This window comes from Rhinoderma darwinii, chromosome 1 (genome assembly GCF_050947455.1).
Source record: "Rhinoderma darwinii isolate aRhiDar2 chromosome 1, aRhiDar2.hap1, whole genome shotgun sequence".
NCBI classification, from domain to species: Eukaryota; Metazoa; Chordata; class Amphibia; order Anura; family Rhinodermatidae; genus Rhinoderma; species Rhinoderma darwinii.
In genome coordinates, this window is record NC_134687.1 from 231268743 (window position 1) to 231283714 (window position 14972).

At 40.7% G+C, this 14972-nt stretch overlaps 1 protein-coding gene across 1 annotated transcript in view; it reads left to right on the forward strand.

Annotated features, from left to right (window-relative positions):
- Positions 1 to 4804, forward strand: part of PURG (purine rich element binding protein G) — a 38810-nt gene extending 34006 nt beyond the window's left edge. Inside the window, exon 3 of the mRNA XM_075849960.1 lies at positions 2178 to 4804. Coding sequence (XP_075706075.1) covers positions 2194 to 3168 — 975 coding nt within the window. The 5' untranslated portion in view covers positions 2178 to 2193 and the 3' untranslated portion in view covers positions 3169 to 4804. The remainder of the gene's footprint in view (positions 1 to 2177) is intronic.
- The last annotated feature ends 10168 nt before the right edge of the window (positions 4805 to 14972 follow it).

Here is a 14972-nt window from a genome sequence, read left to right on the forward strand (position 1 = left end):
TTCTTGTCTTATGCCGAATAGTTACAAGAAATGTTATTGATTTTGTGAAATATTTATCACCAGCAAGAATCCTGAATTTATTTGGTCAGCTGGCTTTACATACAATTAAAAAAAAAAAAACACCCTGCTTAACCTGTGACTTCATGTTGGATTGATGACTTGTTCCAGAAAATTATGAAATTGGTTCTTTTTGAGGTCGCATGAGTCTTTCTCCCGTCATCATCATGCAGCTTTTGCATGTCACTCAGAAAGATTTTATATCTCGCCAAGGTGAAAACTAGGATTGCTTAAAAAAGAACTGTCACCTCTCCTGACTTGTCTACCTTAGTAGATACTTGTATTCCCAATTAAATAATAATTTTAGAACATATTTTCTCAGAACTCCGCGTTGTTGCTCCTTTGTTGTTGGCTCCTCTGTTGTTCCTCCTGAAGATGTATGGGTGGGTGACTTAATAGCTGTGTGTTACTATTCCGTCTGTTAAAGTGGCGTGTCCCTGCATAGTCTCAGATCTCATGCACACGAACGTATTTTTGCCCTCCCGTAAATACTGGCGTAAATACGGGTCCTTGGTCACACGTATTCGACCCATATTGCACCAGTATTTACGGACCCGTGCCCGTAAATACGGGTCCGGTGTCGCCCGTATTCCACCCATATTTTCGGGCACGTTTTCGCTGCAAAATTGCACTTCACTAATCGGCAGCCCCTCTCTCTCTATCCGTGCAGGATAGAGAGAAGGGACAGCCTTTTCCGCAGTAAAAGTAAAAGAAATTCATACTTACTCGGCCGTTGTCTTGGTTACGCGTCCCTCTCTTGACATCCAGGCCGACCTCCCTGGATGACGAGGCAGTCCATGTGACCGCTGCAGCCAGTGATTGGCCTGTGATTGGCTGCAGCGGTCACATGGGCTGAAACTTCATCCCGGGAGGCCGGTCTGGAGGAAGAAGCAGTGAGTTCTGGGTAAGTATGAACTTCTATTTTTTTTTTTTTTTACAGGTTGATCTATATTGTGATCGGTAGTCACTGTCCAGGGTGCTGAAAGAGTTACTGCCGATCGTTTAACTCTTTCAGCACCCTGGACAGTGACTATCCCGTGACGTCGCCTAGCAACGCTCCCATAATTACGGGTGCCCCATAGACCCTATGGGCCTGCCCGTGCCGTAATTACGGCATGAAATAGGACATGTTCTATATTTTTCAATGGCACGGGCATCTTCCCGTAAGCATACGGGGAGGTACCCCTGACCAATAGAAGTCTATGGGCCCGTAATTAAGGGCCGTAATTACGGCCCGTGATTACGGGCGGTTTTACGTTCGTGTGCATGGGGCCTCACTCTGTCAGCACTCATTGGACCCTAATTGATAATACCCTTTTGTAATTTATTCATATTATTCTAGGAGCAATAACCGGGCAATGGCAAAACGCAGAGTTCTGAGAAACGATGTTGCAGAATGATTATTTCATGATAAATAAAACTATTTACGAAGACAGACATATAAGGACTGGGAACAGTTCCTCTTTAATTTAAATGGATTGTCTCATACAGCTAGACCTACCCTAAGTTGAGAACCTAGGCTCTAGACTATACTAAGGCCTCATGCAGACGACCGTAGTGGTGTGCACGGCCGTGATTTGCGGCTCGGACGGCCGCGGAGTGTCACCCGCGGGCCACTCGCAAATCGCGGGCCGCGTGCATTAATTTTTATAAGCCTGGGCCGCAAAATACGCCCGTAATAAGACATATCCTATCTTTTTGTGGTCCAGGCTCCTGGGCAATACATGGACTGTGGAAACCATGGTCGTGTGCATGGGCACATTGAAATGAATGGTGCCGCAATTCACCCGCAGATTTGTGGGTAAATTGCGGCCGCAAAAATACGTTCGTATGCATTCTGTCTAAGGATGACTTCTTTAAATTACACCCAATCACATGACAAATAAGAAACTCTGCTCATATTGTTATTGGCTAAAAAGCATCACATGATCAGTACTGGCAATTCTTTACTGTGGACTCCTTTAATCCTCGTTTACATTGCCAGCAGGAATGGTTTGGGGGTTTTCAGAGGGGAAAACCTGGTGACGGGTCATCTGTGTGGGGTACTGCATTGCATTTTTAACTGTATCTTATATTTTCATGAATAATTCTAATTTGTATTTATTTTAATATTTTTCTAGTTGACAGATATTAAATATGGATCGAGGAAGAGGCCAAAGGGAAGGTGCAGGTATAAGCAGGAATGTTTACCCGCAGCAGTACAGTTACCCCTCCACACAAAATTTAGAGATACAGGAGCTAGCATCCAAGCGAGTTGACATTCAAAAAAAGAGGTTTTACTTGGATGTCAAGCAGAGCGCTCGTGGTCGTTTTTTAAAGATTGCAGAAGTTTGGATTGGTAGAGGGCGACAGGATAATATTAGAAAAAGCAAGTTGACGTTATCATTGTCTGTGGCCGCTGAATTGAAGGACTGTTTAGGAGATTTTATTGAGCACTATGCCCATCTTGGTCTTCGAAGCAGTCATTCTCAAAGAAGTGAACATGGAAGTGAAAAAGATCATGATTCTAGAAGAAGACCTCATCCAGCCTCACCTTCAGGTTCTGTTGCGTCAGAAGAACCTGCAACACACAGCGTTCTGAAGACTGAATATATTGAAAGAGACAATAGGAAATATTATTTAGACCTTAAAGAAAACCAACGGGGCCGTTTTTTAAGGATTAGACAAACCATGACCAGAGGACCAGGAATGATTGGTTATTTTGGTCAGAGTTTGGGTCAGGAGCAGACCATAGTTCTGCCAGCGCAAGGTATGATTGAATTTAGAGATGCATTGGTTCAACTTATTGAAGATTATGGAGAAGGAGATATAGAAGAACGACGAGGTGGTGGGGACGAACCTCCTGAGCTACCGGAAGGAACCTCTTTCCGTGTAGACAATAAGAGGTTCTATTTTGACGTGGGCTCCAACCGTTATGGCATATTCCTGAGGGTAAGCGAGGTTAGACCACCCTATCGCAACACTATCACAGTCCCTTACAAAGTATGGACAAGGTTTGGGGACAATTTCATCAAATATGAAGAGGAAATGAGAAAAATTTACAATAGCCATAAAGAAAAAAGAATGGATGTACGTGTGGACAGTAGTGAAGAGCAAGAGTGTCCTGAGTAGAGCAAACGCCAGTGAACACCTTCCAAAATTGAAGTCTTTTTATTGGAGACAAATTCTGTAGCCTTTTAGAAGATTTCCCTATTTTTCATTTGTTCATTCCTTTTTTTTTTTCTTAAGCAGAGTATCCATTATCCTTGGAGAGTCCTAACAGAATTATCCTCTGAGAGTCCGGTGTTCATGGTTTCGTCTACAACACAAACGCTCCTATGAGTTAACCAGTCTCTGATAGACCTTCTTCAATCATTTCAAGACTGTACAAGTTTTTTGTTTTTTTTTGTGATCAGCACAAAGTTCAACCTTTTAAAATACCTTAGGTAAGGCTTGAATTGCACTATCAAAGCTAATTCCATTATATCTATATTTCTACTTGCATAGATGTATAGATATATTATACATATAAGATATATAACCTTATTAATATTTTTATTTGTTTGATTTCCATATTTGTTTCAGCTCTGCCAAGCTTATATACAGGGCATTTTATTACTGTGAATGTATATGAAATGCATTTACACATTTGTAAAACTCTGTTCAGAGTTGCGAATGTCCGTTGGATGCAGGATCCATCAGTAAGAGACAAATGATAGCTGACAGTGTGTGGTAACTGTTTACACTGTTTACAGCCAAGGAATTTATATACATCTCAAAAAAAAGAACTGTTCAAGTGTCAACAAAACGGCTGCACTGCATCTGAGGTAGAAAATACATCCAGGCCGTAGCAGTTTGCATATGTAAAAGAGTAGAATTATGCCTTTTAATAATAATCCTCCCTTAATGGCTATTTTCTATAGAAATATATAGATTACGGTGCACCTCTGTATAGGCCTGTTGTACTATGACAAATTGTTTATATTGTAAGTCAAAGTAACTGACCTTCTCCCTGTGTGTGCGCGTGCGAGTGACGGGTCATAATGAAAATGTTATTAGTGAATGTTAAAATTATTCTTTTAGTTGGGTGTTTGATTGTGTTTACGCAGCCTCTCCTAGCAAAGAACGTCTGGATGCTTTTAACAAAGACAAAAGTAGAAAAAAAAACTAGAATAGTGGCATAGGGTTCTTATTCATGACAATGGACTATTGAACCATACCAAATCTGCCCTTATTTATGTATTGTTTTGCACAAGGGTTGCTGACTTTGTATGTTGGGTGTAGAAGCACTAAAAAAGTTTTTTTTTTTTATTTAAAGAAAAAATAATATATATATCTCTATAAATATATATATATATGAATCATACGTGTTTAATTATAAATTGTATGTATACCATAGTTATGCATGTTAGGCATATCTATAGAGTTATCTTTAGTAATGATTATAAGTGGGGTATACAGTAAGTATCACTTAACACTGTTGCTGCTAATCACAGTGCCTGTAGTAATGGAGAACATGTTCATACTGACCATTTGGGGATGAATGTAACAACTAATCTTTCAGAACATAATTATCCCACAGGAACTATAATGCCCCTATTTGACAAGGACTTGTATTGCCCATTATTCTTCTTTAGTAGTTGATGTGGAAGGTAACATTGCAGTTTGTCTCCACCAAAGCACACCATTACCATGTCGTATTACGTTCATATTACGTTCGATTTCCTTTTCTTTCTTTTTTTGGGAGCTTTGATCCTTACTTGCACATTAGAGCATCATTTAAGTCTATGGGAGCTCTGTCAACCTTAAGCTCGAAGATCTCAGTGCTTGAACCTCTTCGCTCTGCTTATTTGAGGGGGGGGGGTTTATCTCATGGGGCCCCACTAATACCTATTTCTGACATGTCATACAAAATCATAGGTACGCTGTGCATGAGAATTTGGCTGGCTGTACACATTTAAAAAAATTATTTAAAGAACCCTTTTCAACATACTTATAATGTACATAAATCGTACAAGACAGAACTTGTACAACATGACTAGTCATCAAAACTTGTGCGTGTGTGGGCAGGTATTACAGTATGTGCAGGTAAGGCTCTGTTCACACTTGCGTTTCTTCCCATCAGATTTCCGTTGCTTTTTGAAGGTTGTCATAGCATAGCAAACTGCACTATTCTTTCCAGTGATAAAAAAAATCGAAGTCAACACGGGGCCATGACACTTATTGTGAATAGATCCTAATGGTAAGGCATAGAGGAGTGTTGTATCTGTATGTAAAGGTTTCTGGAGGTTCTCAGAAATAGATAAATGGAAGATGAAGTAGTGATCATGCAGGCAGTACTTTTTCTGAATTTCTGAAAAGAACACTGTAGTCGATCTATCCCTAGGCGAATGTGGCTGCTTACAGGAATTTGCTGATTGATGACAAAAATGTATGATAATAACGTGGTCTGCTCAATTGTAAAGGAAATGTAACTGGTAAGACTAAGGTGGCCATTAGTAGATCTCCTTGCTGAAGTATCACTTCAGTTTAGACCATAACAGACCAGAGTTTACACCGCCAGCAGGGCTGTGATTAAGATTCTTGTCATCGACTTGGCCAACTAACCAGAAGTTTAAAGGCTGGCTCCACACCGGCCACATTTTAGTCTCCCTATTGCGGCCTCAACACCCAGACCCCTTGTAGTTCTACTGAACAAAATTTTAGATCACCATAGAGCCCCATGGTGATCTAAGGCTCTGTTCACATCTGCGCTCACTTTTTCATGTTATTTCGTCATAGGAACAGAATATAATGGAAGCGTCGGCTCAGTCGCATGACGACAACCAACGACGGCACCTGATGGAACCCATTGGTTTTTAATGGGTTTCGTCTGGTTTTCCATCATTTTTCCGGACAAAGTTGCGCTACTCTGAGTAGAATAGTACTTTTATTGTCAAGTTTGAAGATTCTATAGACCGCAATCCCCATATGGGAAAATGTAAAACACTCTGGGATTAGTGCATATACAACACATTGCATACATACACATATTTAAAAGACGCATTGCATTTGGGTAAAACTTTCTCTATACCTACATGTACATGCCCTAATCACCCAATATCTCCTACCCGAAGGTAACAATTCAAACAGACTGTGCGATGAGTGCGACTGATCCTTCAATGTTAAGTAACTCATACTTGCATGTCATTTCTCAAAAATGCCTGACCGCACGAACATCACAACCAATTATGGAGCTGGCCATTTTAACTACTCTACAAAATAAATGCAGTTTTTTTTTAGTGTCTCCATATTAAACCATAATAGAACCACTACACTAAAACCAAATTATTATTTTTTAGTAGCTAAAAATAAATATGCTGCTGGGCCTTCTTAACTATGGCATCTATTGTAGCAGTCCACGTCAGATAATGAGAACTAGTAATACCTGAAAGTTTACGTTTCTTTACTAAATCCAATAGTAATCCTGGAATGTTTGTTTCCTGAAATTGATAATCCTGTTTAGTTTAGTCCTAATGTAGAAAAAAAACTATTCTCCCTAGACCACCCCTCACGAGGCTGAATCTCTGATTGATAAGAGATGCAATCCTCTCCTGTAATTGGGCCGATCAGTGTCATGTTATCCCCATATTTTAATAGAATGGTACCCTTGTGAGCTGTCACACAACCTGAAGTGTAAAGGGCAAGTATAGTCTGATTTTAAACCGTACCCCTGTAAGACCTCCAAGGATGACCTTCTTGATGTTGATAAAGCGTTTCCAACCCAAACTACAGTTGTGTCGCCGCCGAAAACCCATTTAACAGTAATGCGTAAATAGCTTAAAAGATGCTTATCCCGAATTGGCAATTTTTATCTTTTTACTTCCCTGCATTTCCCCGCTGTAAGCCCGCAAACGGACTGTGCACTCCATGCTGATGTATAGAGGACTACTAAGCTCGGCGATGTAATGTAGAGGACTACTTAGACTCGTCATCCGCATACAGTGCACGACCTGTTTTGGGGTTTACAGTGGAGAAATGCAAAGTAGAAATACAAAAAAATGCAGATTCGAAATCAGCGGCTTTAGAGGTTTTACTTTCTCTTTTTTAAGTTAAACAATTTGTGATGATATTCAATACAATCTCATATGTACAATAGTTTCATCCAGTAAAAAAAAAACATATTTGTTAAACATATAATTTGTTTAATATAGGAGTCTATGGGTGACAGATGGCAATTGTCGGAGTTCTTTCTTTTTTTTTTTCCCCATGTTTAACACCTCGCGACACACATCTTAGGATATGTGGGGTTTAGAGAGAATGTAAGAAAGGACACATCTGTACCTGATTTCTAGTAGTCTAAAAACTCCGTAATCCGTTTCGTAAATTTAATGACAGCCCAAGTCCTCCCAGCTTAGCCACAAACCGTGATGGTACCACCACATTAAGAGCTGAGCTAAAATCCACAAACCAGACCTTCACATAATTACCACTCACAGCCACATGACTTAACATACAGATGTAGCCAGTTTTATCTTGACTGATAACTTGCTGCAGCCTGATATCACTCAACAAAAGTCATTAAAGTCAAGTTAAAGATTCTTGTCAGTGTATTTCGCACAAATCACCGGTGTCAGATCAAATGCACATATTTGAAGAAGTCAGGATATTATCTGGCCCTGCAGCCTTCTTTACACCCACCATATTCAGAGCTTTATAAACCTCATCAGAAAAACCCCCTTAAAGAGGCTCTGTCACCAGATTTTGCAACCCCTATCTCCTATTGCAGCAGATCGGCGCTGCAATGTAGATAAGAGTAACGTGTTTTTTTTTTCAAAAACGAGCATTTTTGGCCAAGTTATGACCATTTTTATATTTATGCAAATGAGGCTTTAAGTACAACTGGGCGTGTTTAAAGTTATGTACAAGTGGGCGTGTATTATGTGCGTACATCTGGGCGTTTTTACTCGTTTTACTAGCTGGGCGTTGTGAATAGAAGTGTATGATGCTGACTAATCAGCATCATCCACTTCTCTTCGTTAACACCCAGCTTCTGGCAGTGCACAGACACACAGCGTGTTCTCGAGAGATCACGCTGTGACGTCACTTCCTGCCCCAAGTCCTGCATCGTGTCGGACGAACGAGGACACATCGGCACCAGGCGACAGAGGCTACATCGACTTACCTGCAAACGCCGATTCTGCTGCATAAATATAAAAATGGTCATAACTTGGCCAAAAATGCTCGTTTTTGAAAAACAAAAAACTTTACTCTTATCTACATTGCAGCGCCGTTCTGCTGCAATAGGAGATAGGGGTTTCAAAATCTGGTGACAGAGCCTCTTTAAGGCCATGCTACCTCCGAGGCCTGTACCTGTTCGATGTCGCATACAACAGGATCTCCAATCTCATATCAAATTCATTCCGTTGTTCCACCATCTCTGCATTAGATGGCACAGGAGATTTCAAATTCCCCCTTCAATCTGTAGATTGCTTTAGTCCCTTCCTCATACCTGCAGGATTGCTGCTCCGCATAACCTGTAATTTCACAGCATAATCCCACTTCACTTTAAGAATAGATTCCCTCAAATCCTTTTTAGCCTTCCACGGCACATCAATATCTCCTGCGGCAAAGGCCAAGTATCTTTCCTTAAAGTTACTTCTATCCAAGACTTCTTGCTCGTCTAAACCTTCATAGTTTTAACAGGCATACATACATCAATACGAAATTGTAGATCACTTTCAACATTATCTGCATATTCATGCAAATTAAGGGATTCTTTCAAAGCAGTCCAATTTGTACAAGACACACTGTCCATAAGGATATCCTCTGCTGTCTTAGTCCATTATTGCACAATTGTTTTAACCACCAGCGGTGCCTGCTTCAAATTTTAACTGTAAACCGGAAGCATAAGCACTGCACAGAGATCCAATTTTTCAAGACCTGGCCTTCTAACACCGCGAAAGGCATTCTTTATAGTGGAGTAACGGTGATCTAAAATCCTCACTCCTCTTGTTGGTTCAACAATGTGCTGATAAAACTTATTCAATACAGATTTAAATTTAGAATGATTAAAATCGCTTAAGATAAAATGCAATACCTCTGTTTCTACGTGTTCTAAGATGGGTGATGTGACCCTTAGAGTATTATCCTCAGGTGACTGGGGATGGATATAAATGTCCGGAATAACAACCAAGGTGAATTCACAAGACAAATAAAAAGGACGACTCTTTATGGTAAAATATTCCCAGTTCGGCCTTTCATACCTTGGCCAATATCCCCAAATGATCACACTGTCTGCTATTCACAAACATGCATACCCCTCCGCCCTTAAGTTTCTCTAAGCTCTCAAATATAGTTTCTTCTAACAAATTAAATCCCTTGAACAGTGTAGTGCAGTCTGGAATCTGCTCCTGCTACCATGTCACTGTAAAACCGAGTACACTGCAGTTCCTAACAACTCTCGGAGTCCATACATACCTGCACATTATCCATTTTATTTAGGAAAGATTGCGCATTTGCCAGCATAAAACTCGGTAAAGGTGCGCGACATACCCCTCGTCTCAGTCTCACCAGTACCCCAGAACGCTTACCTCTAATCTTCCTCCTACTTCTTGTTCTGCAATCTGCTGTAGGCTTCCTCCATCACCAGCCAAACATCGCTTACCTGCACTCCTCCATTCTGACTTGTTACCATCCCTGTACCTCTAAAAAGCTTTTCTCTTACTGTGGCCAAGTTCCTGGACACGAGGATCGAGATCTAAACATGGCACCTCCGGCATCACTGTAAGGCCTTATTCACATGAACGTGCAGTTCCGTGTGTCATCAGTGAATGGTGCGTGGCTGCGTGATCTTTACGCATATGCCAGCCTTATGACACGCGGTTTTGATGGTTAGAAACTGCAATGAGTGAGGTCCTTTTTTTTTTTATTACTTCATTTCTTTAACAACTGTAGTGCGAATCACGCGCGGCACACGGAAGTTCGCCGTGCACGGTTTTCACGCACCCATTGACTTCAATGGGTGCGTGATGCGCGAAAAACGGCCAAGTATAGGACATGTCGTGAGTTTTACACGGCGGAGACACACTGCGTGAAAATCGTGGACTGTCTGAACGGCCCCATTGTGTTACATAGGTCCGTGCGACGCGTGTGAAAATCGTTAGTGTGAATAAGGCCTAAGCCTGCATTGCACAGCATACATCCTGGTTCTCTATTACCCAGGAACCCTGCGCCAACCACTTCCCAGTATCCAGATCTCCATGCTTCAGACAAGAGGATGCTAGTCCACGGAGCTCCAAGACCTCTAAGCAGTAATACATTTGCTGCTCTGTCAGTAATTCCCCATGCAGAAGAGACACGACCAGCTACAACTCGCGGCCGCGGTGCTGATGCGGAGATCCCCCCGGCCCAAACTTCACCTGCCATCCACTCAGAAAATACTCAAACGCAGTTCAACAGCATCTTCAGCCGCAGCACAGCATTAACTCAGCCAGCCCACACAAAATCACATGTCTCTTCCGACACAGAGAATCCCCAGCAACCCTGGTATCCTCCACAAGCCAAAACCCACATTCGGTTCCGCAAATATGACAAAATCTGCAACAGAGGTGTGAACAGAACCTTTAGTTTGGTTTAGTAGAATTGCGGGGGTCCTGGCTGTATGTATTACAACTGTGATATCGGCCTAATGCTATTCCAACACCAAAAATCTATTGCGGTATAACCTTTCATTTTATACATCTCCTCTCCTTAAAAAGCATATCTTATAAAACATAGAGAAAACTGTCAAATTGAGGCGGAGTGAAAACTTTGTGCACCCAATCGGGTGGCGCACAAATATGAATCGTTTTTGTTTTTGTTTTTAAATAAAATACAATAAGTCAATATGACTGCATTTGGCTTTGTTTTGAGCAGTCATCACCGGTTAGGTTTTGTATGTTTTTTGTTTTTTGGCCATTAAGTACGTGATTTATGTTAGAACTTTAAATACGATCCACAAATACATATTTAGATGTGTAAAGCGCTTATTAAAGCTGAAAATAACTGAGACAAAGTTATGAGGACCATTCATGTTAAATAATCTGATTTGAAGGACCTTGACAGAGCCCTAGGCCTAAAACGAATAAATAGTTAATGAATCTAATGTAGAAAATATATTTATATAGTTGTATAGTTCTTGTGTGGTAGATGGTGTCCAAGTGCAACCTTTTAAGAGTAGATGAAATGAGAAAGCTTCGAGAATACAGCCATAACTTGCAGAACCAAGGGTTACACCAATGTTACTGTACTTACTGTGTATATAAAATATATCATTTGTTCATAGCCCACAGTAGTTTTTACTGTAGCTTGCCATTATATACGGTATGTATATATCTCTCCAGTCTGTTATTTTTTGCTATTTAAGCAGCACTATTACACTATGATATTCCTGTGTACAGTACAATCTAGTACTATATCCAAAGCATATGTCAAATCCATATGTTGGGGATAAAATCCCCACCAATGGGGGACGATATTATGTATTTAGGGAAACAAGTAAGCTATAGTAAACCTTGAACAAACATCGTTGAAATGACGGACATTACCTCTATTGCTAATTAAAGGGAATGTGTTGCTAGAAAAAAAAATTTTTTTTTTTTAGTTAAACAATTAGTGTGTAGGTGATTAAACATTGTTCTAATTTTTTTTTATTTTTTTCACGAGTCAGGAAATATTCTAAATTAGATTCTAATTTATAATATTTCCCAGTGCTGGTCACTAGATGGAGCAATTCCCAAAATTGCAGCATTGCATGTGGTAAAGCAACCACATTGCTTTATGCTGCAAAATTAGAGAAAACTGACTCGCTCTAGTGAGCTCTCAGAATCCCCCCCTCCTTTACCCTGGCTAGTGCCGGGATAAACGAGGGGATTGAACGGTCAAACCTCCTACACTGTGTGTCGCCATTTTTTGAGCTAACACACAGTGTAGTACGTTTACATACAGTAGTAAACACACACACTGAAACACGAACATACATAGAAATAACTTACCTGCTCCTGCCGCCGCCGCTCCCTCTGGTACGTCCGCTCCGTCTGCTGCCGCTGCTCCAAGTGCACAAGTCCGGAAGCCGCGACCGGAAGTAGTAATCTTACTGTCCGGCCGCGACTTCCGGTCCACAGGAAAATGGCGCCGGACGGCGCACAGTTCAACTTGGACTGTGTGGGAGCGGCGCATGCGCCGTTCCCACACAGATGGCGTACACCATAGTGGATGGAATGGGCCCCATTCGCATTCACTATGGGACTGTATGTGCCGTATTCCATGTCTGTATGTGTCGTTAATCGACAAATACAGAAATGGAAAAAAAATGGCAGCCCCCATAGGGAAGAAAAAGTTAAAAAATAAAAAAAAGTAAAACGCAAACACACAAATATAAAAGTTTTTAATAAAACACTAAAATCAAACTGATGTAAAAAATTTTTTTTTGGGTGACACTGGTCCTTTAAAGAGGCTCTGTCACCAGATTTTGCAACCCCTATCTGCTATTGCTGCAGATAGGCGCTGCAATGTAGATTACAGTAACTTTTTTATTTTTAAAAAACGAGCATTTTTGGCCAAGTTATGACCATTTTCGTATTTATGCAAATGAGGCTTGCAAAAGTACAACTGGGCGTGTTGAAAAGTAAAAGTACAACTGGGCGTGTATTATGTGCGTACATCGGGGCGTGTTTACTACTATTACTAGCTGGGCTTTCTGATGAGAAGTATCATCCACTTCTCTTCACAACGCCCAGCTTCTGGCAGTGCAGCACTGTGACGTCACTCACAGGTCCTGCATCGTGTCGGCACCAGAGGCTACAGTTGATTCTGCAGCAGCATCAGCATTTGCAGGTAAGTAGCTACATCGACTTACCTGCAAACGCCGATGCTGCTGCAGAATCATCTGTAGCCTCTGGTGCCGACACGATGCAGGACCTGTGAGTGACGTCACAGTGCTGCACTGCCAGAAGCTGGGCGTTGTGAAGAGAAGTGGATGACACTTCTATACACAACGCCCAGCTAGTAATAGTAGTAAACACGCCCCGATGTACGCACATAATACACGCCCAGTTGTACTTTTACTTTTCAACACGCCCAGTTGTACTTTTGCAAGCCTCATTTGCATAAATACGAAAATGGTCATAACTTGGCCAAAAATGCTCGTTTTTTAAAAATAAAAACGTTACTGTAATCTACATTGCAGCGCCGATCTGCTGCAATAGCAGATAGGGGTTGCAAAATCTGGTGACAGAGCCTCTTTAAGCACTTTCTAAAGGGGTTTGATATGTAAGTAGATTATTAGTCACTTCGTCACTCTGTAAACTTCCACTTTTTCATATAAAAGTAAAACTATTAGTTCTATAACGGAGACAACTTCAGATGTCCAATATCTGTCATTTTAAATTATTTTCATTTGCATTTTATACTATTAAAGAGTTTACAAGGTGTTGAAGAAATATTTAAAGCCTCAAGATGTAGTATTTGAGCTGTTGTGATATTACCGGTTCATATATTTTGTTTGGCGCTAATTTTCCAGCACTGATGTAGAGGACCTGTGCAATATAATATGATAAAGAAGATGTATGTGGTGATGGACATGTCTTTAACATAAGACGCAGCATTGTAGGAATTTCTAGCTTGTGTATGTGTGTCTTGCTTTTCTAGATCAGATCTGCTTCCATGAATAGGTTCAGATAAAGCTAAATGTGGTGTTCTTTTCTCATAAAGTATCTTTTAATACAGATTAGAAGGTCTCTATAGTGAATACTGTTTTAGTTCCGATATTTCTATCAAGTCTGCATAAAATTATATGGTTTTACTGATGGCACTTAATTATATCAAGATTAGTATCCGAAACTTCAAAACTTTTAGGGTTAGGCTTATTTTATACTTTTAAAATCTTAATGCTGCAGTGATTTATAGAGGTTTTCCACCTAAATTACAAAAATGGCGTAGATTTTGTCCACCTTGCCCCTTTCTCTGCTTTCAGTTCAGTAGCAATTCTGCCTTGAGCAGAAGACCTGAGTAATATATGGGACTAGCTGGTTACACGGTGTTGGACATCACATTTGAAAAGACTGGCTGTTAGGAAATGAATTTCTAGTAACCAGACTGTCAGCTTGACAACAATCAAGCCGTGTCGTTCTTCATCTCCCGTTACAGCGTAAATCAGAATTTAAAGAAAAAAATAATTTAGGTGAAAAAAAAATCTGTATTGTTAGAAAAGTATTTTGTAATGAATTTTATCCACTTAAAGCGTAGCTAAACCTTCGCAAAAAATATTTAAACTTCTATTATGTGAATACATTACTCCTAGCAATTTTTTCCACTTCAAAGTACCTTTTTTGCAGCTCTTTTTCTTGTGAAACCGTCCACATCTATTTTCTCACACTTTCTGATTCTGGCCAGTTGCTAGGGGTGTCTAGGGGCGTGTCTTACTGTGTGTGATGTTACGATCGGTCTGTATCTTTCATGGGCAGTGAACTCTGAGGTGATAACTACAATACTGTGCTGTGCATAGCTCTGTGCACGCTCACAACACATTATATACAGAGATGTAAATATCTCTGTGCACTCCAGAAGAAGGCAATTAGATTTTCTCTTTTCACTTTCCCTGGCAAGTGCAGGGAAGATCAGACCGGACGGCAGGGTGATTTGGGGGGGGGGGCGGACGGAGCAGTCCTAGTCTGATGCTAATTAGCAGCTCAGATTACAGTGTCCTGAGATGGGGAGAATCACGATGGGGGCGTGCACATCTGACGTCAGGATGGGGCCACCCATACTCCATAGGCAGCAGAATCTGTACACCGATGCATTCAAACGGTGTAAGGATTTCTGCTAGCAACAGAAGAAATACAAGAAATAAAAGGTGGTAGAAAAGTGTGTCAGAGTGGCCATTTAAAATACATATAACACAAAAAGGAGCCCAAATT